This window comes from Apus apus, chromosome 1 (genome assembly GCF_020740795.1).
Source record: "Apus apus isolate bApuApu2 chromosome 1, bApuApu2.pri.cur, whole genome shotgun sequence".
NCBI lineage: Eukaryota > Metazoa > Chordata > Aves > Apodiformes > Apodidae > Apus > Apus apus.
In genome coordinates this window covers 147,495,621-147,518,669 of record NC_067282.1, presented here as the reverse complement: position 1 = coordinate 147,518,669, position 23,049 = coordinate 147,495,621, and the positions used below count along the sequence as shown (strand labels likewise).

Below are 23,049 nucleotides of genomic sequence, written 5' to 3'. Positions count from 1 at the left end.
TATCACATAATTTATTTTTTCTAATTTTGGAGGAAAGCTAATTCCAAATCCCAGGTTAAGACAACTTCTATAGATAGAAATTGGAGGAGTCCAAAATACCCATCACTTTTCTGGCCTTTCATTGAAAGGGAATCAATAAACCGGTATTTGAGGTCCTTGTACAGAAAGCAAAGCAATTACTAAATCCCAACAGCTGGATGCCACAAAGACAGGAAAAGTAGAGTTGGTGTAAGGGAATCCAATGGACTTTAATGAGTATAAATATTTTGGTATTACAGTACTGTCCAGACAGAATGAATTGCATATAGCTTTTTGACCTCCTCCTTTTTTTCCAGATTATTCACCCACCCACATACAGTGCAATCAAAACAGATTTAATAACAAAAAGAAGATAAATTTATGGAACCCTTCTGGGTATCACAGCTGGCTATCAGAAAACATCAAAAGTGCAGAACAAACAAGATAGCACAGTACAGTTGATAGAAGTTAATAACTATTTAGCACACAACCAAGGATCATATAGCAGCGTTCTCACAATCTTTGCTGTAGTGTTTTCTGAGGACAGTCTTTGGTCATACAGTATCAGACTGAATGTTTTGCATTTGACTCTGCCACTTCACTGAGAATCTCACTGCTTGTCTTAATGTTGGAGTTGTCCAGTACCTGTTGGCTTTATCCTGCAATAGTTCGTGGGAAGCTGTATTTTTAAGTAGTGGTCCTGGAGGAAAAGCTAGTAGCAACTTCCCAAATAGTATCATCATGCCTTTGGTAACTTCCAAATTCACCTTTGATCCAAGTCCAAAATTTGATATTTGATCTCAGCATATCTTATCTCTGTCCAGTTAGTCATTAATTTTGAGCCAAAACACCATACTGCAATTCCTCTGAGCTTCCTCCCTCCAAAGTGGAAGGAATTCTGAAGTAACAGAAACAACCTGTTATTTTTTTAATCATGAAATGAAACACAAAACCAGGCTTGCTTTGTTTTTCATGACAAAACTGCATGTGAGCCTGTTTTTATTCAGTCTTTGTTTATGGCTCTCTTTTAGAAGTTTCTGACCATTTTCTTGACCAAAACTGATGCAAAGATTGCATCCTAGAACTGTTTCAAAATACTACATTGTAAAGGAAGTTGTGGCGATCCCAATAAACCCCTTATTCCCATGTTTTTAGATTACTTTAAGACAGAATGCCTTGGTGTGATATCTGCTGAAAACTTCAGACTGTTTCTTCCTGTGATACTTATAGAATTTTTAATACATTCAGCTTTCAGTTTACAGTTACAAATTAGTCAGGTCCCACCTTCCTCTAGCTTCTGTGCAAGTAGCTTATGTGACAGCAGATTCCTTTCCTGGGAGGCCTCCAGCTGCTCACTGCTGTCTGAACTTGCCCTATGGCAATCTCCTTTACAGGTCTACGTAATGAACACTGATTATTTCTAGGCAAAATGTATTAATTGTGCTTTGAATTATTATTTCCCTCCAGAAGGCTGGCTATTTGATGCAGAACCCACAATAAGCAATTGATGTACAGGTGGGATTTTCGCAGTGCAGATGTGCAGCCATGGTGTAAGAACCTTCACCACTCTTCTCTTGTGATGCAGCAAGTGGACTTGTTGTGTCATGTATTCCTCCTGTGTTGAGTAGCAGTCTGATTCATTACCTCCCTGACACCATCCAGGGGACCTTTTCTAGGGACATGCAAATAACTGGTGTTCCTACAAGACTCAGATCCTTGGAGTCCATAAAACAGAGCTCTTGTATGTTCATTTGCCAGATCCACACAAAGTGTCTGCAACATGCACTCGGCTGACTAAGAGCCATAAAATAAGTTCTCCCTGTTTTGGCTTGGACAGTAGAGAGTTAAAAGCAACTGGCTGAATATATGCAACCAAAAGGAAATCCCATTGTGTAGGGAAACTAGAAAATTCTGGGCTATAAGTTAAATAAGTTGGTAACTTTAAGATGAGTTTAAAAGATGCTCTGATCTCAGAATCACAGAATTGTCATGGTTAGAAAAGACCTCTAAGATCACCTAGTCCAACCGTCCCCCCACTGGTGTGTGCTTAAACTGCAAAATAAGCAGACTGGAGGATGTTTCAAAATACACCACTTTGTTAATCTCATATCCATAGTTTGACCAGAGAGTACAGGTTTAAAAGGAGGTTTAAGTGGCTCACAGACACATCTAAAAGTCTTTGTGAGTCCAAGAGGAAAAACTGGACTGGGACACTGCTATCCTGCATGTGCAGTGTAACTGAACCAGTTTGTTGGGCTTTGTTTTTCTGCCCACTCTGAAAGCAAAGCTTTGCATGGCACCTGGCTGTACAGAATATCATACTTGATACCCAGAACCCATCTTGACAAAGACAGTTTGCGTTAGGTATGTGCAGATGCATTTTGACTAAGACTTTTTTTATTTAGAATTTCTTAACACCCAATGGGCAGAGGGCACAAATCATTTTCTTCTATAGTTAATTCAGAAGCTGGAATGTTTGTTTTTAAGGACTACTTAAAGCTAATTACCAAGGATTAGAATGATCTTGCCAAGCTCACGGCTCTTCGTATTCCTTCTTTCAAGTATAACATGGGTATTTAGATAAAAAGGAAAAAAAAAAAAAGGGAGCAGCTAATGTTTTTAGCATGATCCCCAGGTTCTTCCATGTATAACAAAATAATTAGTTATTCCTCTGATGATTCCTTAGCACAGTACTTGGAAAACCATTTATAATTGAATTATTTTTTTCTTTTTTTGTTACCCTACATTAACACCAGACATTTGTATTTCTCAGTCTAAATAAACTGTCAAGTGTTGGTAATTCTCTGCACGTTCAGTTTTCAAAATTTGTGCATATTCTGACATACCTCAATTACTGATATAGACTTTTTTTTTTTTTTTTTTTTTTTTTTTAAATCAGTTGAGGGAAAAATCATGCAGGCAGTATCAGTTACATATAGAAAGCTTTGCCAGAATACCCTTTGGAAGCATGGATTTAGAAGACTCCATGGGAAATTAAAAAGAAAAAAAAAAGTTAATCCACACTCTGACCTTGTCAGCTGTTCATTGGACCACCTTAGTAAAAAACAACTATTGCCCCTATGGAGGATCTGGTGACACCATGTCTGGAAATTGTTTTGGATCAGCTTTTTGTTTCTGTTTAACTTGCCTGTCAATTGTATAGCTAATTGAGTTCTATGCTGATTTTAACAGAATACTGTTGTGTCTTGGGACCTGTAACAGTATACAGGCATACAAAATGCATACAAACATTTTAAGTTACAGTAGCACTTCCCAGTTTTTTCAGCTTGTGCTGTTTTGTTTTGCAGTTGACAGGAGGCTCTGATTTTGTTCAGTACAAAAATATACGTAGCAGATCTGTTTGGGTGCTTTGAAACCCATGCAGCTGCCTTCACTCCTTAGCACGTTTATCACAAGACAAAATATTTTTAACTAATGATGAGGACAAAGCTTTGATCGGTTTTCTGCACACACAGCTTTGTGCTTCGAGTTACCCTCAGCAACTCTAAGGTTAACATCTTCAAAATACTAATGCTCAACCAAACTGCATTTCAGTAACTGTTAAACAATCTTTAAACTTTTCTTCACTGAAAGGTGGAGCTACATGACTGTGTCTTTAAATGCTTTAAATGCATGTGTCTGTGCTCATACATAGGGCATAAGCTGCCAGCAGTACCTACTGCACAGTATTTATTCCTTAATTTGACATTTATCATGCAGTATAGGTGCTGGTACAAAATATATTTTCAAATCATACACACTGTAACTCTGGTTATTATAATTCAATTATTTTTTATAAATCCACCCACTGGGATCTCAGTCATTAATAGTTTCAGATTAACAAACCAGTTCAATTAAAACATTTTAAAGAGGTTTTGGAAAAATTTGGATAATTTTTCTCTACTTTCAGTTTTTCACTTTTCATAGCCTGTGTTTCCTAATTCCAGCTGGGAGAAAAAGTGCTGTGTTGCACTCTTCTCTGCAGTATTTTTGGCCAAATTAAAAGCACGAAGTACCAGAAAGTTCACAGGAGAGCATATTCTTGTGAGATTTCTTGTCCAGCTTTACAGACCAAGAGATTAAGATAAGATTCGACTAAGCATTTGCACTATTAAATTTCTGTGGCATTGCCTGGAAAACTTAGAATATCGACATTTCATGGGACTTTATTCTTCAGTGTAATCTGGGGAGGGGGGAGGGGCAGGCGGGGTTGAGGTAATTAAGGTGGCAAGATAACTCAGATAATTTGAAAAAATTTGCCCAATTTGCACAATTCCTTACAAACTTGATTAAACCTATTGAACTTTGTAGGCTAACCCCCTGTCCTCCCTTTGGGAGATGCAAGGAATTGCCAACTACGTGCTCTGTGCAGAGCAACCATGGATTGTGTACATGTGTTTGTAAAATGCTTAGCAAATGGAAATAATTTTGAAGGAAACAAAGAATTTAGTTTAATTTTAAACCAAAATTAGTGTAGCACATTTGAGTTCTAATTGTCAAGGCATTAAAGTAATTAGTGCAGTTTTAGCCACCTCATTGCACAAGAAGCTCCGTACTGATAGCCTCAGACTTTGGTACATTCTTAACTGCTCTAAATTTAAAGGTTTTTTGTATTATTTTGTTTTATGAAATGTAGCAGTATTTAGATTTAGCCATGAAGCATGTCCACCAAATAGTTTATCCACTGCACTCCATTTGAATTTGCTGCTGCAAACAAGGACCCCAAATCACTCTGATTTGTCTTGCCTTGCAGTACAACACAACCTTAGAATTTAGATGAAGTTTTACTTACCAGATTGAGTTGTTGGTAATCTTTTGTTCCGATGTTATAACAACCATAGCACACATCATCATGCTAGGATTTATCGTTTCTTGGCCTAGATTCTCCAAAAACTTAGCTCAGACATCAGGACTGGGAATTCACTGTTCAGTTAGACAACCCCTCCCTTTTCCAAAGGAGAGATTCTTTTCTGAATTCATTATTCCTGGCTAACATGAGAATAAATTCTGAGAGTCAATGATAGTTTTCATGGAATAATTCAAGACATATTTTCCATATACTGTTTGATTTGGGGGTTATTTACAAATGCAAGTGTGCATATTCTCTGTCTGGAACCATGTCTTTGGGGATTTAAAGGTATTTCTTCATCTTTCATTCATAGTTAATCAGTCTGGGGGTTAGATGCATGATCTATATACAATTGCCATTCCTGACTCTCCATAGAGGCAACACTTCCTGAAATCACAGAATCACAGAATATTAGGGGTTGGAAGGGACCTCCAAAGATTGTCGAGTCCAGCCTCCAGTGTTTAATGACTTGTTCTTTAATGGCTTTGATCCCAATCAATTGTCTGGCCATCCCAGAGAACAGATGTCTTACCTCCTTGAAGACCCATTGAATATGCAGAAACTAGGTTATTTAATATTATAAAAGATGGGGTCAAATATGCTTTCTGCTCAGCTCACAAGCTCTTGACATAACTGTGTATAACTGTAGATTTCCCATTCAAAATTTTATTAGCACAGATGGTAGACAAAGTGGCAGTACCAGGAGATCAGAGCCCTTTCCTAAGATTTCACTGTGCCTGTTGGTTTCAGCCAGTAGACCTCAATCAAGCAGAACACGAAAGATCAGATGTGTGCCCAACAAAGAAGTATTTCTGTTGCTGTTCCCCTGAACTGTCACGAGTGAAGCTGCATGAGGGAGCAGTTACCTGTATTTTTGCTATCAAAGCCAGCAAGGTCTGCCTCTGACCCTGTCCAACCAGGCTCTGGTGTTCAACACACACTGTGGCTAATTAGATTCAGCACATGAAAGCAGCAGAAAACAGACCCTCCTCTAGTGATAGTTGTCTGCTGAGAGGGCATTTCGCAGTGCCTTAAGGAAGGGAACACTGTGCTACAGCTGACAAGTGGTTACATGAGAGCACTCAGCTGTCAGCAGGGAGCAAGAGAGAGACGGGAAACCCCTTTTTTTATGATGCGCCCCATTAGAATCGTTTGACCTGAATTTGTACTGGGTCCCCAGTCTGAACAGTCTAATCAGTCCCTTAAATCTGTTGTAGGGAAAAACAATACCCACAACTACTCAAAGTTAAAAACAGATTGGTTATTTGCCAGTCAGGGAATTCTTCCAGAGGAACATTTGCAAACTTACAGACCGTTCCCCCTTTCTTAGAGCCTGGTACCTCTGAGGTTCCTTGACTGAGAAGGAATAGGCCTACCTAAAACCCTAAGCTCGAGAATCAAGCGACAGCAACAAGAGGTGTTGCCGAACACCACAAAAGCTTTAGACAGGCCACTGCTAAGTTTACCATACCCCTCTTTTTTTTCCCTTTTGCACAAGGATTAAAGTACAGGAATCTTTCCTAACGCGATGACAGCCGTGTTGTTTGGTTTTTTTTTCAGAAGATCTCAGGGTCATTCAGTGCTCGTTCTTTTTATTCTTCACATTCAAAGTGTGGCCCTTCACCACCCAAACGACACCTAAGAGCACAGGAACAGCTTCATCACTGGCTTTCGGCTTCCTTACTCTTTGATGCCTGACCGCTGGGGAGGATACCTCCCCTCCCCGGCCTGCCCCACCCGGGGCCCTGCCCTGGGGCTGTGGCGTGAACCTGCGGGGCCTGCCGCAGGGCCCGGCTCACGGCCTCCCCTGCCCTGCCGGGACCCGCTCGCTCCGGGGTCGCGGCTCCTCTGCGGCTGGGACGGCTCGAGAGAACACACCAGAGGGGCTCGGGGGAAAGCGATGCGTTCCTCCCTCGGGAGCGCCCAGCCGCGGCGGCCGGCTCTGCACGCTGCCCTGCCGCAGCGGCGGGTCACGACGAGCCGCCCGGAGGCCTCGGAAGGCGGAGCGGGGACACGAGGGGAAGATTCCGGAGGACACGGGGCCCGGCCCGGCGCCACATCCCGCCGTCCTCCCGCGGACTCCACTTCCCAGGAGCGTTGCGCTGGGAGAGGAGACTGCGCAACCTCCGCGTTTTGTTTCCGGGCCGAGTGGAACCGGCCGTGCCCGGAGCGCCCAGGGCTTCCGGGGGGCTGCGCCGCTCTCCCTGCCTCGGCCCCGCCGGGATGGACGAGGACGGGCTGCCCATTGTGGGCTCCGGCATTGACCTCACCAAGGTACGGGCTGCGCTGGCCCGGGGGCCCGGAGCTGTGCCCCGTCCCCCAGCTGCGCTGGCGCTGGCGCTGGGCGAGCCCCTCCCCTCAGCCTCGCCCCCCGGCCCGGCCGGCCTGCCCGCCCCTGCCGTGCGCCGGGGCCGGTGCGGAGCGGAGCGGCGGGGGCCGGCGGCAGTGCCCGGGGACGGGGCGGGTCGCCTCGCCTCGCCTCGCCTTCCTTCAGCTGTGACTCCAGGGGCGCCGAATTAATCTGGCCCAAAGGCGTTTTGCTGCGGGTTCCGCGACAGCGTCCTGTGTAAAGGCCAGGCCGTTTCAGTCGTGGGACTGGGAGGCCCCTCACGTGCAGAGCTGCTCGGTCACGCCTTTCACTGGTGCAAAACCATTTCTTTCTTTTTAGGCTTTGTTTCTTAAATAGCACCAAGACAGGACAGGTTCAGTTGCCCCGGTCATGCTTCTGCCCTCGGTGCAGCTCCGTACGTTTCCGCCAAGAGGGCGAGCACCCTGAGGGTTCAGAGCGGGGCTGCGGCGGGCCCTGCCGGGCAGGCGCACGGGCTGGAGGCGTGAGGTGGCAGCAGCAGGAGCCTCGCAGAACATCGGGGGGTCTGAAAGGGGGCAGAGCGCAGTGAACAGCTGCCCTGGCAAACGGGAGACCGAAGGAGAAGGGAAGACCAGAGTCACGGTGTTCACAAGCCGTTGGTCAGTGCAGCTGAAGCTTGGCTGCAAATATTATTTTTTTTTCCTTGCAAATCCCTCACTTTAACCGATTGTGATTCCACGGAGTGATTTCCTGCGGTGAAATTTAAGACTTCAGTAGTTTTCCAAGGCAGTTGACCCCAAGGCAGTATCATTTTACACATAAGCATTTGTGTGAATGTTCCTGATTCCAGTCTTGTGTAACAGTTTAAATAAAAACATCAACTGTCAGGTTACAAGCACCAGACTTCTCTTTGACAAACGTTTTACCTTTTAGTCTGAAAAGTAAGTGTCCATAGGACCTGACTTGGAGGAGTGACATGAAAGTGTAGTTTTAGGATAGTCTGAGCGCTTGCAAAGAAGAAAATGTACAGGTAGCTACTAGAGACTAAGACAGCAATTTCATTACTCTCTATTTTTTATTATGGTGTTGGTTGTAACTGCATATTTGTATGGATGACCAAGTTTGCTTTTCCTTCTTAAGCTTCAGAAGGAAAGCTTCCAAGTTCCTCTCTGGTTTCTAAAAATTTTAACACTGATTTTCAGGAATATTCACAATTTCTTCTAAGAGTATTTTCATACATAAGATATGTATGAAAATTTGGATCATTTATGATCATTCATTTATGTGGATCTTGTTGCCTTTTCTGTGTATCCTGCAACTTTTCAACTGTGATGGTAGTAGGTTTCTAGTGAAAAAGGGTGTGTGTATACCTATTTGTATGTATATATATGTGTATATTATATGCATTTATAGCAAGCAAACTTAGGGCAGGTTTCTAAATTAATTTTTTCTAAAACATATTTATTTTTTAACAGGTCTTTGGATCCAAATGTGAGCATTGACACACTTGGATCTAAAGCATCTATCTATAATCTCATTTTCTTGTATTTAATGCAGGTTCCTGCTATTCAACAGAAAAGAACAGTAGCATTTCTAAACCAGTTTGTGGTTCACACAGTGCAGTTTCTCAACCGCTTTTCTACTGTTTGTGAAGAGGTATGTTTATTATAATTTTCCCATCTGTCAATTTACACAATTTTAAAAAACCTAGAAATGAGAACCATTCACTTAAATATTTTTCATCCGGTAATACTGGTAACTTAAACAAAACAATTAGTCTGCTTTATATGCAGGGTTTCTCTTGAGTAAGTGCTTAAGGCAGGTGTTTTTTTTCTGCCAAGATACCCACACGAACTAGTAATTATATCATGCTTAATCCTATTTCCTTTAACTTTTGCATTTGGCACAGTCTTGGAACTTTTTTTATGCATGGAATCTGTTCTGAGCAGCTGCATCTGTGGTTATCGTCTTGGAAGAAGGATGCCATATTCCTATGGTGCAGAATCCATTTTGACAGTCAGTATGCCTCTCATCTGTGTCCTGGCATATTGTATCAGAACTTGATTTCAGCTTTTACCACCTCTAATTTAAAAGGGTGATACACTAAGCTCTTAGTGTAAATAATTTTGATGCAGGAAAAGAAGACGTTTTTGACAAATGACTATAATGGAAAAATATTTAGCGTTAATACGTTTTTGTTGTGAATTTAGTGTTGGTGGAAATACACCAGAGTGAAAAGAGTAGAATGGTTCACTGACCAGGACAAGAGTGCTTCTTTCCTTGTAGAAAGCAGGTTTTCTAATATGACTTTGGGCTTAACCTTTTTGTCATTAGTGGTTACTGTGCAACTGTTCTCTAGTTTATTCAACAAAGACTACTATGCATCCTTAGCCAGCAGGGTGAGGACTACACTTAAATCCAATTAGAGTAAGCCATGTAGTCTGAGAAATTTTGTTACTTGTTAGTAAAATTTAGAGCCAGACTCATGACAAGTATAAAATATGGCTACCACGTCAACGTATGGAGCCTCGGAGAAGAAAAGTAATTTTTTTTAGAATTGTAAACTTACTGTGATTTGATACATGGGGCAGTGTAATTCCCTGGTGATGCTGTTGTCAGTTGTCCAAAACCCAGTTGTCACATGATCTCAATATTTCCTCTTACATAGGCACTATGGAAATCAGAACACATGCCCTGAAAGCCATCTGAAGTCTGCCATGAAGTCTACTTAATAAAACAGTTACTAGTTCGCCTAAGTGCGTTGTTACTCAAGAGACTAAATAGTTGCTTTATAAACTCCTGGAAGCATTTTTTTGTTTTTATGAAGTACCAAAGTGTTCTTGATGTGAAAGGTCCTGGTGTAAATCAACAGAAGCCAAGAAATTCAAAATTAGGGCTGACACCATCCTTAACTCTAAATTTCTTGGCTCTTGTCTAGTCAAACAGAGCTGTAAAGTCATGTACATCTTCCCTGTGCTTTCCCCAGATACATGTAGGGCACATATAGTTCAATAGGAACTAACTCCTCTTTGTGAACAAAGAACCATCTGTAAACAAGTCAGTGCGCTATCCAAAAAGACTAACTCCTGTCAGCCCCTCTTTACTTTTTCTAGCATATTGGCAGAATTGCCTTTTTCTTAGAGTGTTGAAGTTCTACTTCAGAGCCAGTCAGAATCTTGCCAGCGTGCCAGAAAGCTGTCAGAGTGGTACATATCTGCCAGCCAGTGTGCTAGCCAACTTCACTTGGACAGGTCTGGTGGAGTATGGTAGTGATTAGTTAAAAGAGTGACAGTTCCTATAGAGTAATTTAGAAAAACTTCAGTTGTAATTAAAAAAAAAAAAAAAAAGTGTCAAAATTCAGTTGAGGTGCACTTGGAGCATATAAAGCTTCTGGTTAGTTCTGATTCACTGCATTTGACTATAAAGAGCTTTTAATCACCTGCTGTATTCTTTAGCACATTTTTCTAATTTTTCTACTGCTCTCTTACATGCACACACTTCACTTCTTTTCGTCTTCCACATTTGGAAAAAGCTTTAAGGGAAGGTGTTTTGGTAACTGTGAGAGTACAGTATGTCTCACATAATTCTCCAGTTGCCCAAAGATATGCCCTATGTACTTTGACTTGTATATAGTCTGTCTTCATTTCTGTCAGTCGTTATTTAGGAAAACAGCCTAGTAAAATTATTTAAAATTTGAACCACTGTATCTACTGTACTAAAAAGGGATGTTATTGCTTCATTTATTTAATGGTATAATCTCATTTACGTTCAACTCTGCCTTCAGCAAGTAGAAGACAAAAGTGATTTTGTTTAGCTAGATGTGAACTGTTTTATATGTACAAGTGACCTCGGGGAGTGTTTTCACATGCTAATTGTTTTCTCTTCTAGAAATTGTCAGCACTGTCTCTCCGTATCCAGCAAATTGAAACGACACTCAATATTTTGGATGCAAAGGTTTGTATGTGCACAGGATTTGTCTTCTAACCATGACAGCCTCCTAGATTGTATGAACTAGATTCCTTTTCGTAGGCTGAGTTGAGCAAATGAGGTTTTCATAATGGTTTGAAGGAGCTAATGCAAAATGCTTATGTGGCAAATGCTCTCTTTGCATGCCTTGGCCCTTGTGGAACATTTAAACATGTATTGGATATAAAAAGAAGGAACCAACAGCACGTAGTGGAAATGTTGGTTTTGTCTCTGTTAAGCATGTTGAACAGGGAAGGAGCACTTGGGTCTTGAAAGGGCAACTGAACTACGTGGCAGTTTACTTGTAGTGATTTTATTGCAGTGTTTGATAGTAAGAAAATGAAGGGAAGTTTTCTAATATTAAACTATGCAGCTTGTCTTGCAGAGTTGCAGTATGAAATGCCATTTGACATGCGAACTCTAGTTAAATACATTTCTGTCCCCTTGATAAAGCAGAAGGATCTTTGTAATTGTTACCAGACTGTTCAGGATTTTGACTAGATGGGTACCTTGTAAACGTTTTGATACTGAAATGTAACTGGAATTGGACCGAGGTTAACACAAATGGGGCTGATGGATCTTTCTTTAGCTAGAATGAGAAAATGATATAATCTAGTTATGTATTATTGAATTTGCTAAAAAAAAAATAATCAACAAAACAAACAAACCAAACCCCAAAACCAAAAAACCACCCCCTGTGCAGTTTTAACCCATCATTTCAAGCAATTTTGGTTGGCTTTTCTGGGAACAGGGGTAGGACATTTTGAAATGGTTCATTAAGATTTCAGTGAAAAAAGATACTGTAGTAGTACAAACAGTGCTTACTAACTCTTATGTATTTCAAAATAATTAGGAATGGTCAGTATTGATAATTTTTGCAGAATTCTTCATAATCGTGTTACATAGAATTTCCTTCAAATAAATGTGTGGTGTGTTTGATATCCACTTGCAGCATATCCTTAAAATAGAGTGAAGGATGTAGAAAACTGCAAAATCTGTAACCAGTCACCCATCTGTTAGATAATAGGTATTCTTGTCATGATTTCTTTCAATTTAGAGGAGGTAGCAGAGAAGAAAGCATGGCTCTCTTGTAGCTGGTAAATGCTGGGGAATCCTTTCCTGCACTGCAACCCTGTGTTCACAGTGAAAGCTCCAAAGAAGCGGTTTGAGGGTTTTGTTGTAGAAATTGCCTGAATAGATTTTTTTTTTTTCTTTTGCCAATCAAAATACCAAAACTAGTGATGAAAAGTTACTGTTTTACTAACATGAAACCTACCTGGGGAATAAATATGTGCTAAGCAGCATACTGCAGATTTTATTGTACACATGGGCTTGTGATATTGCTTATTTGATGCTGTTTTGTACATTCAGTTATCCTCTATTCCTGGCCTAGAAGATGTCAAATGTCAAGTGTCCAGTGAAAATAAGAATAGTGTTACAAATGGTCTTGTGGCACAAGCTACTATAGATCAACAGACAGCTGTATCACCTCAACCTGGAGTAAGTAATGAAGCATAACTAATACATGTGAATTACATCAAGGGACTGGGAAGGTCATTTATGGAAATAACAGTTTGAATCACATAATTCCAGCTCTTCTTCCTTTAGAATGTGAGCTTTCAACTCCAATTGGAGTTTCTGGGATACTTTATTTTGAAGAGGTTAAAGTGAATGTTTTCTATATATTATAATCTACGTACAGAAAATGCCAGCTTATTGTAAGTGATCAACATTAAGATCCTATCTCTGCAATTAGGTTTTTTGTTGTTTCGTTTGGGTTTTTATGTGTGTGTTGAGTGTTTGATTTCTTTTTAAACTCAGACCTAGATCCTGTGATTACCACTTCACAAAGTGAGGCTTTCTGGCTCATTTGTAGATGGAGCTCTTCCTGCAGTTTCCTGTTATAATTTCTTTTCTTGGAATCTCCAATTTCAGTCTCTGCTCATTCTCTTATTTGGTGGAAATTGCTTAGGAGCAGCAATAGCTGAAGTACTCTGCTGCCTTTACCTGCCTGTAAAAGATTGTAACTGTGATTTGCAGCCAGGAACATGGGAGACAGAATGAACAGTTAGAATTGTGTTTTTTAGTCATGTTAGAGAGTGACTCATTTTCTATATAAGGTTCCTTCTGTCTGATATTACAGCAGGGACAGATATTTCTGAAAGGAGGTTTCCAAAGCTACTTTCAAATGGTCAGTTTAATAGCAAATACGCAGTTTTGGTTTTGTCTTTTTAATAGCCCTATAGCTTTTTGTAATTTTTAATTTTTTTAAAATTAATTAACTATCAGGGGTTCTTTGATTTCATTATGTTATCCTTTAGGTTAATGTTTTATACTAAAAAGTAGAGTTTAAAAGTGATCTGATCTGTAATAAACATTTGTATGGGAATCAAATATTTTGAAGAAAAAAGCATAGGACCACTGGCGGAGATATATAACTATAATCCCTTAAAAAAAATTTAATAAAGTGAGTATTTAAACTTAGTTCAGTTTTATTCGTTAAATACAACAAACATAACAGATTATTATAGGTTTGGGGATTTTTCACATACTATGTAATAAATTAAAATTATTACTAAAAGTACAAAGTCACACTTGTAACAGTCAGTCATGGAAGAGCTGGTTTTTGTATATTCATACATCTTGGAAATCTCTCATACTGTAACTGCAGATCAAAATAGTCTTGTTCATAGAATGGTTAAGGTTGGAAGGGACCTTAAAGATCATCAAGTTCCAACCTCCCTGCCATGAACAGGGACACCTCACACAAGACCAAGCTGCACAAAGCCCCATCCAACCTGGCCTTAAACACTTCCAGGGAGGGAGCTTCCACAACCTCCGTGGTCAGCCTCTTCCAGCACTTTACTACCCTCATGGTGAAGAATTTCTTCCTGGTGTCTGACCTAAATCTCCCTTTATCCAGTTTAAAACTATTACCCCTTGTCCTATCACTGCCCTCTTTGGTGAAAAGTCCTTCCCCAGCTTTCCTGTAGCCCCTTCAGGTACTGGAAAACCACTATAAGGTCTCCTTGGAGCCTTCTTTCTCCAGGCTGAACAGCCCTCTTCCCTCTAGTGTGTCACTTCTCCACACAGCTTTTATGCTAAAATTACAAATTTTATGGATTGAAATCTGCCTGTGCTTTTGGTCTGCCTTTATTGAAGTATGATCTTCTTTGTGTACAGCAGAACAATGCACATGAAGAAGGGTTACAGAAAACAGACGTAGTAACAGAAAATGTCTCAACTGTGGCCAAAGATCCAAGATATGCCAGATATCTCAAAATGGTACAAGTGGTAAGTCAGTTCTCTTACCATTCTTTGTCAGCTCTATTATTTTTAGGTAGAATGTCTCTCACAGCTGGAATTGAACATTAAATGTCTGAAGACGTATATTGCATTACTAATCTTTAAGCTGGGATGACATCACAATATTTCTAGCACATCTTCTCTTGCAAATCACTTGGTGTAATATATTCCTTCAGACAGCTTCAGGTAAGATCTTCAGAATTCTGCCTATATACTTGAGAACTGAAGGTGTGAAGATGTGGAAATGGGGAGTGATATTAGCTGGAGTCAGCAAAGGTGCCACTGAAAGTTATTCTGGCAGAATCTTTTGTCATTCCCTACACACATGATTACAGTTTGGTTTTGCTGTAGTATATTTTGTTTGCATAGGCCACAGCAGGAGTATTTGATACTTCTGTAGGGTTCAAAATAGAGATGCAAGAATTGCTTCACTAGGTTCCACTTCAATTTCCTGTTGTTCATTTTACAGGTTTTGTTTACTTCTTTATCTGTGGGCTGTTATTCAGATAAAAAAGAAATAAATTCATATAATCTCAATATTTACATGAGTGAAAACTAATGAAGGGTGAAATGGTGAATAGGAGACTCTTGATGATGTTTTTGAAGAGGTTTTTTTTATGATCACAAAATTAAAAATGTGATTGGAAAGAAATAAAAAAATCTGTCAGTATTTTTCAAGCTGTCAGTGGAAATTTTCCTCTGATATATATGTTATAATTCTGGAAAATATGATTATGTCATAGCATTAGCAAAATGTTGCCTATGTTTAACTTTATGGTTTCCCTCCCTCCTCTGAGCAATTATTACTGTTGGTGTGCTTGGTACTTTGGATGATATTTCAGACCTTATTTTTCATTTGAATCACAAATTGGCACTTCATAGGTAGCTTGTTACAAACCATTTGGAAAACCTAGCAGTGGGTTAGTAGGAGAAAGTAGAACACTATGTTAGTGTGTTGATTTAATGCCAGACTTCAAAGTGGATGTGAAAGTGCTGAATGGTATCATTACTTTGACTTTTTTTTTGGTGACTGTTGAAGGAATGAGATCTCACTTTCCGCATTTACCCTCTGTACTGGCAGTTCCTGGTGACTCCTCTGCCAGTTGTAAACAGTGTGGTAGGAAAGTCAAACTAATGTACAACAAGTTAATGTGTTCTTTTGTTTGCCAAACTTGTCTTCTTGTCCAGTCAAGTATTTCAGCTCATGTAATTTATTTGCCCAAATGAAGTTATTAGCTGAAGATTTGTTTTAACTGATCATTTATTTATTGCTTTATTTGTAGTATTTAAGAATTAGCATGGTGAAGAGATATTTATTTTTCATTAAAGATAGCTATTCTGTGAAATAGTAGCAAGCTCAATTTGATGGAGTGCAGTTGAGCATACTAAATTAATATTTTTTAAAATGTACAGTGATAATATTCAAGCAAACCTTTCAAAAGCAGTATCATATTGGCTACAATAAATATTCAGAACGCTTCTGTTGACAGTGTGAGAGGAGCAGTCTCCTATTTGTTTAATAGATAAACTTTAAACATGAAGTACAAGTATTCTTACTAGAGTCTAAACACCAAACATGAATGCATAGATGCCAGGATACTGACTGGCCTGATACAGATTGATTCTTGTTTTAAGGAACTGAAATAAAAACCAAACACAGAGAGCACGGTAATTTTCAGGAGTTGCCAGCACTGATGATGTGTGACCTCTTTCTGCACTATGGTGAACTATAAAACCTATTTGCAACAAGATTGCTGCTTCCAGTGTGGCTTCTCCATGCCTCCCACGCTTCCCAGGCTGCAAGGCTAGACTGGGCGTAGTGCTGGGGTACACACTGTTGAATGTGTAGTGATTTGGATTATTTCAGATCTTAACTGAGCACAGACAAATTCAATGAAAATTTACTACTGGCTCCTCTGTGCCATTTCAGTGGCCATCTGACTCCCTCAGTCTGTCTTCACAGCAGAGGTGCTCCAGCCTGTAGACTTTACATGGTTTGAATTGATACATAGACACTTCATAAGTCACTTCTAAGCTGGGAAAGGAACCAACCCTAAGAGCAGTCAAGTGAGGGTAAAAAAATATTAGATAGCATGGAGCACTGTGTAGACACCAAATCCCTGGTGTTCAAATCTGTAGTAGAGTAAGTGAATATTTTAAACTGTCATAAAATACTCAAATACTTAAAATGTGCATTAGTTGTGTATTACTAAGAAATTTGTTCTCACAAGCCTAATACCTTGCAACTATTTAAGTCACATTTTTGCCAATATGCCTGGTAGCTTGCCAAAACTATCTACCTGCTTGTGTGCTGTTCCAGAATAGCGCCTTCAAGCAGAAGTCTTGATTGTGACTCTTACTGTGAAACTGCACAAGGAAAACACAGTAAGGAAACTAGCTTAGCTCTCATTTTGCCAGGTTAGCTCCTGCAACTGTCACTGCTGTCACTAGTACCACATGCTTCTCTGGAACATTAGTCATGGCTGCCTATTATTTTATTGCTATTTTACTGACTTTGGACAAAAGATATTTATGCTGTGCCAAAATAATCTCACACTACTTTTCATTTAGGTTGTGAGGCCTCTCCTGACTTTCCTAGACCACCAGTAGCTTTGTCCCTTGGAAATCTGAAATTATATAATTTTTTTGGTTTTCCTTTATTTATATTTTCCTCCTATCTTGGCATACAGTGGCCCAGGTGCTGTTTCTGATGGTTTGCAACAGGGGATGGCAAAGCAACAAGTTGTCTTTGAGCAACTTCAGTGGAAACATAAGAGCAGTTTGTTGGAATGTATCTCGTAAGACTACGTGGTTCAAAGTGTTCTTGGGTATGCGATCCAAGATGAGGGGATGTTTAGGTGTTGCTGAATAAAATAAAGTGCAGAAGCTGTGGAATGACTTGCAGTGAAAGGAAGGAATTTTTTTTTAACACATACATAGTTGGCTAAAATCTGTCCACAAGTCACAGAAGATTCAAGCCTGAGTGTACGAGCACATGTGTTCAGAGGAGTCACTTTTACATTGTGTTTCTGTTCTCATTTCCTGTTTGCCTTTTTCTGCATGCTTTTTAAAGACTTTTCAAGTTTTAGCACTGCATTAAGGTATCCTGTAGCAAATGCACTTGCCTGGTTTTCCTCCATCTTTGGCTAAACCTTCAATGTGTCCAAGTCTTCTTTATCTTTCTAGCACAACTCTTCTCTGCTGTCTTTGTGCTACTTCGTGCTTTCTCATTCCATGCTCTTGTTTAACAAGTGACATGCATAAAAATGTATGAAAGTGCAGCCTAAAAGAACCTGTGGAATTTAATGCACCTGTTTGTGTCCAGTATTTTCATATTATTCTTCCTCCTCCTGAACAGGGTGTTCCTGTAATGGCAATAAGAAACAAAATGATTTCTGAAGGGCTAAATCCAGATCTTCTTGAGTAAGTAATTTGTAGCTTCCAGTAGGGCTGGAATGCAACCATGTGTTTAAAAAACTTTGAAAAAAAAGCATGCTTAGAAAAGCTTGTTGATGATATTGTGAATCTAAATTGTTAGCATTGAAACAGGTTTTGAAGTCTCCCATGAAAGGTATTTTTAGCATTTTATAGGTCTGAAAAGGGCCATAGTACCAAAGAAGGAGGGATGCAATATCAAGTATGAGCTGTCTTTTCAGCATTGCCTAGTCCAAGGAAAGGCCTAGAAAATACAGAGACTGAAATGTAAATGGGTCGGTACTGTACCATCCCAAACAGAAAGTTGCAAGACTTTACCATTCAGACTTGAGAGGTGATGGAAGGACTTCTTCCCAGCCAAGCAGAGGTGGTACAGTTACAGGTAAAGCTTATAGCAATGACAAGGTGACATTTGACAATTTGCGTTTAGTGTTGAGGAATCAAATAGTATGTCAGTAGCCATTTTCACTGTACTGTTTAGAGGATGAGGTTTTACCCAGATACTTTATTTCAACGCTTCAATACGAAAATGTCATCGTGATAGAGGAATAAGAACACACTGTTTTATTTTGCTGAATGCATGGGGGTTAGCAGAGTTGTCTCCATATTCCCTCAGTAGATGGAAGATACAATTTCACTTCCAACACTGGTGCTGTAAATTGAAGTAATCAGTTTAAAATTGTGACTGTTGATGGAACTAACCTGATGTGAAGGCTACTAAGAAATAGATACTCATTTTCAAAGGTACTTTTCTGGCCATAAGTGTAAATTTTAGGGTTATTTTACATTTGACACGTAATTTAGTTTTACTGTACTATTTCATATAATTTGTTAAATTGATGAAAATATTAACTTCCGTTCTTAGATTATAGCCACTGAACTGTTTGAAACACTTTTGTATCCTCTTCAAAGAAAAGTCAATATATTAGAAAGTCTGCTTCTCCTTTCCAGTTAAGTCTTTTTGCATTTTCAAAATGCTTATATGGAAACTAGTAACCTGTTTAGTAAAATAAATAAAAATAAAGGAAAACTGAAGTATCATCATATACTGAGTTACTTTATCTCCCAGCTATTTCCTGGTGACTGAATAAGCCTGAAGTATTATTAATCATTTGATATTTGTACTGATCTGGTGAGAAATAAGAAAAAGAACACAGGAACCTGTGCAAATCTGTGACAGGGTTATTAAAGATGGTTTACTCTGTGTGTCTTATATGTGTTGTGTTTTTTTAATTCATTTCTGGTCAATTCCTTTCTGTAAATGTTGCTATTTCTTCATATTTGGATGGATTTTTATAGTAGATAAAAATAAGATAATAGGTTAACATTTCAAAAGCTTTTTTTACAAAGTACCTGCTTTTGGACTGACTGATTTGATTTAAGACAAAAAACATTATTCCTGTGAATTGCCCATCATGGAGTTAAGTTTGGGGTTTGGTCTCAAAGTCCATCTTCAAAAATTGCATGCAACAGTAATGCTTAGGCAGATTTTCTTTAAAATATTACTAGTTTGAAAACTGAGAATCAAATCTACCTGGTCAAAGAAAGCTAATTATTTGGCAGTGTGCATAAAGCATAGTATTTTAAGGAGTCGGGGATGGTCTTAATTTTTTTGCTTTCTTCTCTCAATATAATAAACCTTTTTACTGTGTATCTTGCCATTCCCACCACATTTCTTACACCTTCAGATTCCTTAGGTCTGCTCATTCAGTCCCAGGGAAAATTAGGAAAATATACATATCGCTGTATGCTCAGTCGTGTGCTGCAGACTCTAACAGCTACTTGCCAGTGACTAAGGGTGGTTTTTTTGTGGCTGCACAGATGCTAATTCTAATAATATTAAGTTGTTTATACTCTCTTCCTTTGGCTGTTCTACTTCTGTTATCACTCCCTTTTCAACTATTTACAGAGTTTGAAAAGTGCTTATTCTATCAAGCTCCCAATTTATCTATTTTGAACTTTTGTTTCTTATCCTTCCTCTCTTGCTGGTCTACAATTCCAGGAGAGTTTGTCCTGCCCGCACTTACTAAAGGAATTAATTGCTGTCTTCCTCTCCTTACTAGAGGAGAGTTTTTGCACTGGTCTCTGCAGATCACGTCTTTGAAGGGCTTTTCTGTTTTCTCATTACCACAGCAACAAGGAACAATATTGTGAAGTGGTATTTTTCATGAGAAAGCAAGTGCTTTCTTAATTCATTTTGGAGGTGTGCAGGAAGAGGGGATAAGGCTCTCCTTCAGTTCTTTAGTGTACTTCTTATTTTTGCACCCAAAAGGTTTAGAAGCACATTAAAGGTACCTTAAAGATTTCCAACAGAGAAATTGTAATAAACAGAACTAAAGTTGGTAAAGAAGTTCTGTGGCACAACACACAGGGCTTAGCCCCAAGATAAGTAACAATGCAAGGATAATGCAATTGTCAGCTTAATTTAAAATGTAATATTGTTTTAAAGAGAGCAGCTAGCTATCATACTGGAAGCTAGTTTCTGTGAAGATCATTCTTCCTCTTCCCTAAGTATAACTGTATGTATATTTTCTACCTTGGTTTCAGAATTTACGGGGCTCAGTCTTGCTTGTATTGCCAAACTCGTGACATACTTAGGAGGAAGACTCCAGGGAGAGCCAGCATCTTTAGTCAGCAGTGATAATTAGTGTTTAGATGGCTTGCTTCTCTCCCCTTCATTCCCAGTAGATTCCCTGAGCAAATATTTTGACACGATGATAAGATCCTTCTTAAATATTCTCTTCAAAACTGACTTCAAGAGGTCTGATCATTTGTAGTCAATAAAAATCCTATGGCTGCTCTTGCATGTCAAAGTTAACCCAATGTTCTAGCCAAATTCCACTCTGAGTAATTCTTTTTAGCTTCTCTAAATTATCCCTGCAGTTTTAGTTGGATACAATGTTGTTAATTTCCTGTCTTATTTTTTTCATGTACTATTTACACTGCTTAATGGTGTACAGCATGTTCCTTTCAGCCTTAGAACCTCTAAAGACTGAAGAAATTTGAATTAATTTACCACCTTCAGCTCTTTCTGGAAGCATTTGCTGCTACTTAGTGATCTGTCATTATTTCTCATAACCTCAGGGTGTACATTCAAACTGATGTCTACAGAGTATTGGTGTCCAGTGAGTTGCACTTTGTAGTGTTTATTTTTGAGTTGTAAGTGAAGCAATAGCAATAAGGGGTGAGTTTGTAATGTGTTAAATGTTGTGGCAATTAAGTGCATGCAGTTGCAGTGAAAAGACATTAGCATTACGTGCTCAGTTGCTTCTGTTCTCAACTGCCTTCTAGGATTTACAACACAACGTTTTTCTTGCCTGCAGGACCCCAGATGCCCCTGTGCCTGCCTGGGGAGATGATGGGAAAGCAGAAGACAGTTCTGATAGTGAATCTTCATTTAGTGACTAAAGAGACTGATTTTGACCTTTGGAAACCTTTGTTAAGTGCTCCTGTGTTTGAAGCTTTGGCAGACAATGGTTTTGCGTGGATCACATGGGCAACATGATTTATCTGACAGCATTTTTAAGAACTAGGGTTCTCTGTGTTCTCTCCCAGAAAGTTTGAACAGGCAGTATGTTTCAACCTGAAGCTTTCCACCATGAAAAATAATGGTGAGACCCTTGCAATTTTTGTGCTGTGTTTCAGAATCCTTTTTGATACTTCTGAAATTACTTCGTAAAACTCTTAAGAATTCCACACTTTTAAACCTCCAGGACTCTAATGCTGCATTCTGGTCATTATTGGGTTTTCCATGTAACACATTTTACCTAAGTTGCCTTCTTTCTGTCCCATAACTTACAGGTAAAGGAACTTTTGCAAATTATTTTTTCATTTATGATCTCTATTTATTTTTTTCATTATACTATATTCTGAAGTCATGCAACAACATTTACATAGAAGTCAGCTATCTTGTGGTGACTGCAAATCAGTGATACTTCTGTTTAGAGAGAAACTACAATACAAGTGAAAAATGTATTAAAAAACCTATCTGAATCTATTTTTGAAGTATATACTGCTATTTGATATCATGTTAGAGTCTGTACAAAATTGTTAAAGAAATTCCTACCCTGTAGAAGAGTTGATTTATCAAATTCTGGTTACAGTGGTGTAGAAAGCTACAAAACATTGCAAGATTGGTTTGAAAATGGTACTGTGAAACAAGCAAGTGACTGGGAGGTTATTGGTGAAATACCAAAGTCTGACTCCTTGTTTGCTGTGATGTGTGTCGGTGGAAACCACTTACTGTTGGGCTTACTCTAAAGGAGCTGTGGCTGAGCAGTTTGCATAGGGTAAAAAGTCACCTCCAAGTTGGTGCCTTTACTGTTAATTTGAACAAAGCAGCAAAGATTCAGTTTGGTTAATGAGAAAACTACCTTGCTACCTATTGAGGTATGCATTGGGGAACAATATAAAGAAATCCACTTGGAGCCTGACAGGCCCTGAAGACTTCCCTCCAAATTACTTAATCTACTCCATGAGTCAAAAATGATGTTTCAGTAAAGGATCTTCTTTAATATAATTTGTTCTACTTGAAATTTTTCACAATCTATTTGTATTCCCCAGATTATTGTGATTATACCAGAGTGCTCTGGGCAATCATTCACTTTCTGGTATTTCACATTCTTCCTGAGACCAAGAAAAGAGTAAAACTGAAGCTCTTAAGAATATGAATTTGGTAGTTTTTATGACCAAATCATCTTCTCTCTTAGTTATTTATGCCTTTCAATAGGTTAGCTGTTGGTTTTTTTTCCTGTAACTTAAGCATGGCTTCCATTTTAGTCTAGCAGACATATTTAAGCTCTTCATAACCTGTAAATCAGACTAATGCCTGAATCCCTGTGAAAGAATATATGCACTAGAAAATGCCTAGAGATGACATTTCAATGATGAATTAATTATTATTGAGCACTTAAAAATACTCAATAGTTAACACTTGGTAAAACTCAACAAATATTAACATGTTAGCAATAAGTATTTCAAAAGTAAATATTATAATATTATACCAGAAAACATATATGGTGACGTTTTAAAAAAATCTATATTTGAAAACTCATTGAAGCAATCTCTATAATAAAGCTATTCTTTGTAAACCGAAGTTGTGGTTCTATTTTATTCCCATGTTATTTTAAACAAGATAACAAAAATGTATTTTTGGAATGGAAAAGAA

General features: G+C 38.9%; 1 protein-coding gene across 2 annotated transcripts; it reads left to right on the top strand.

The window, feature by feature from the left end:
- Positions 1–7,021: 7,021 nt before the first annotated feature.
- Positions 7,022–22,977, top strand: WASHC3 (WASH complex subunit 3). Of its 2 annotated transcripts, none has more exons than XM_051630635.1 (7): positions 7,022–7,141; positions 8,733–8,831; positions 11,064–11,129; positions 12,513–12,641; positions 14,328–14,435; positions 17,806–17,870; positions 21,206–22,977. In XM_051630635.1, the coding sequence occupies exons 1-7, from the start codon at positions 7,091–7,093 to the stop codon at positions 21,288–21,290; spliced, it is 603 nt and encodes a 200-aa protein (XP_051486595.1). In that variant the 5' UTR covers positions 7,022–7,090; the 3' UTR covers positions 21,291–22,977. The 2 variants fall into 2 exon arrangements, with proteins under 2 accessions (XP_051486595.1, XP_051486587.1); XM_051630627.1 differs by having other exon boundaries at positions 14,325–14,435.
- The last annotated feature ends 72 nt before the right edge of the window (positions 22,978–23,049 follow it).

Bases quoted from the DNA above. Each gene is read 5' to 3' on its own strand.
- WASHC3 (XM_051630627.1), top strand. From the start codon at position 7,091: ATGGACGAGGACGGGCTGCCCATTGTGGGCTCCGGCATTGACCTCACC. The intron at 8,832-11,063 runs GTATGTTTATTA...TTTCTCTTCTAG, and splicing joins TTTCTACTGTTTGTGAAGAG to AAATTGTCAGCACTGTCTCT. The intron at 17,871-21,205 runs GTAAGTAATTTG...TCTTGCCTGCAG, and splicing joins CTAAATCCAGATCTTCTTGA to GACCCCAGATGCCCCTGTGC.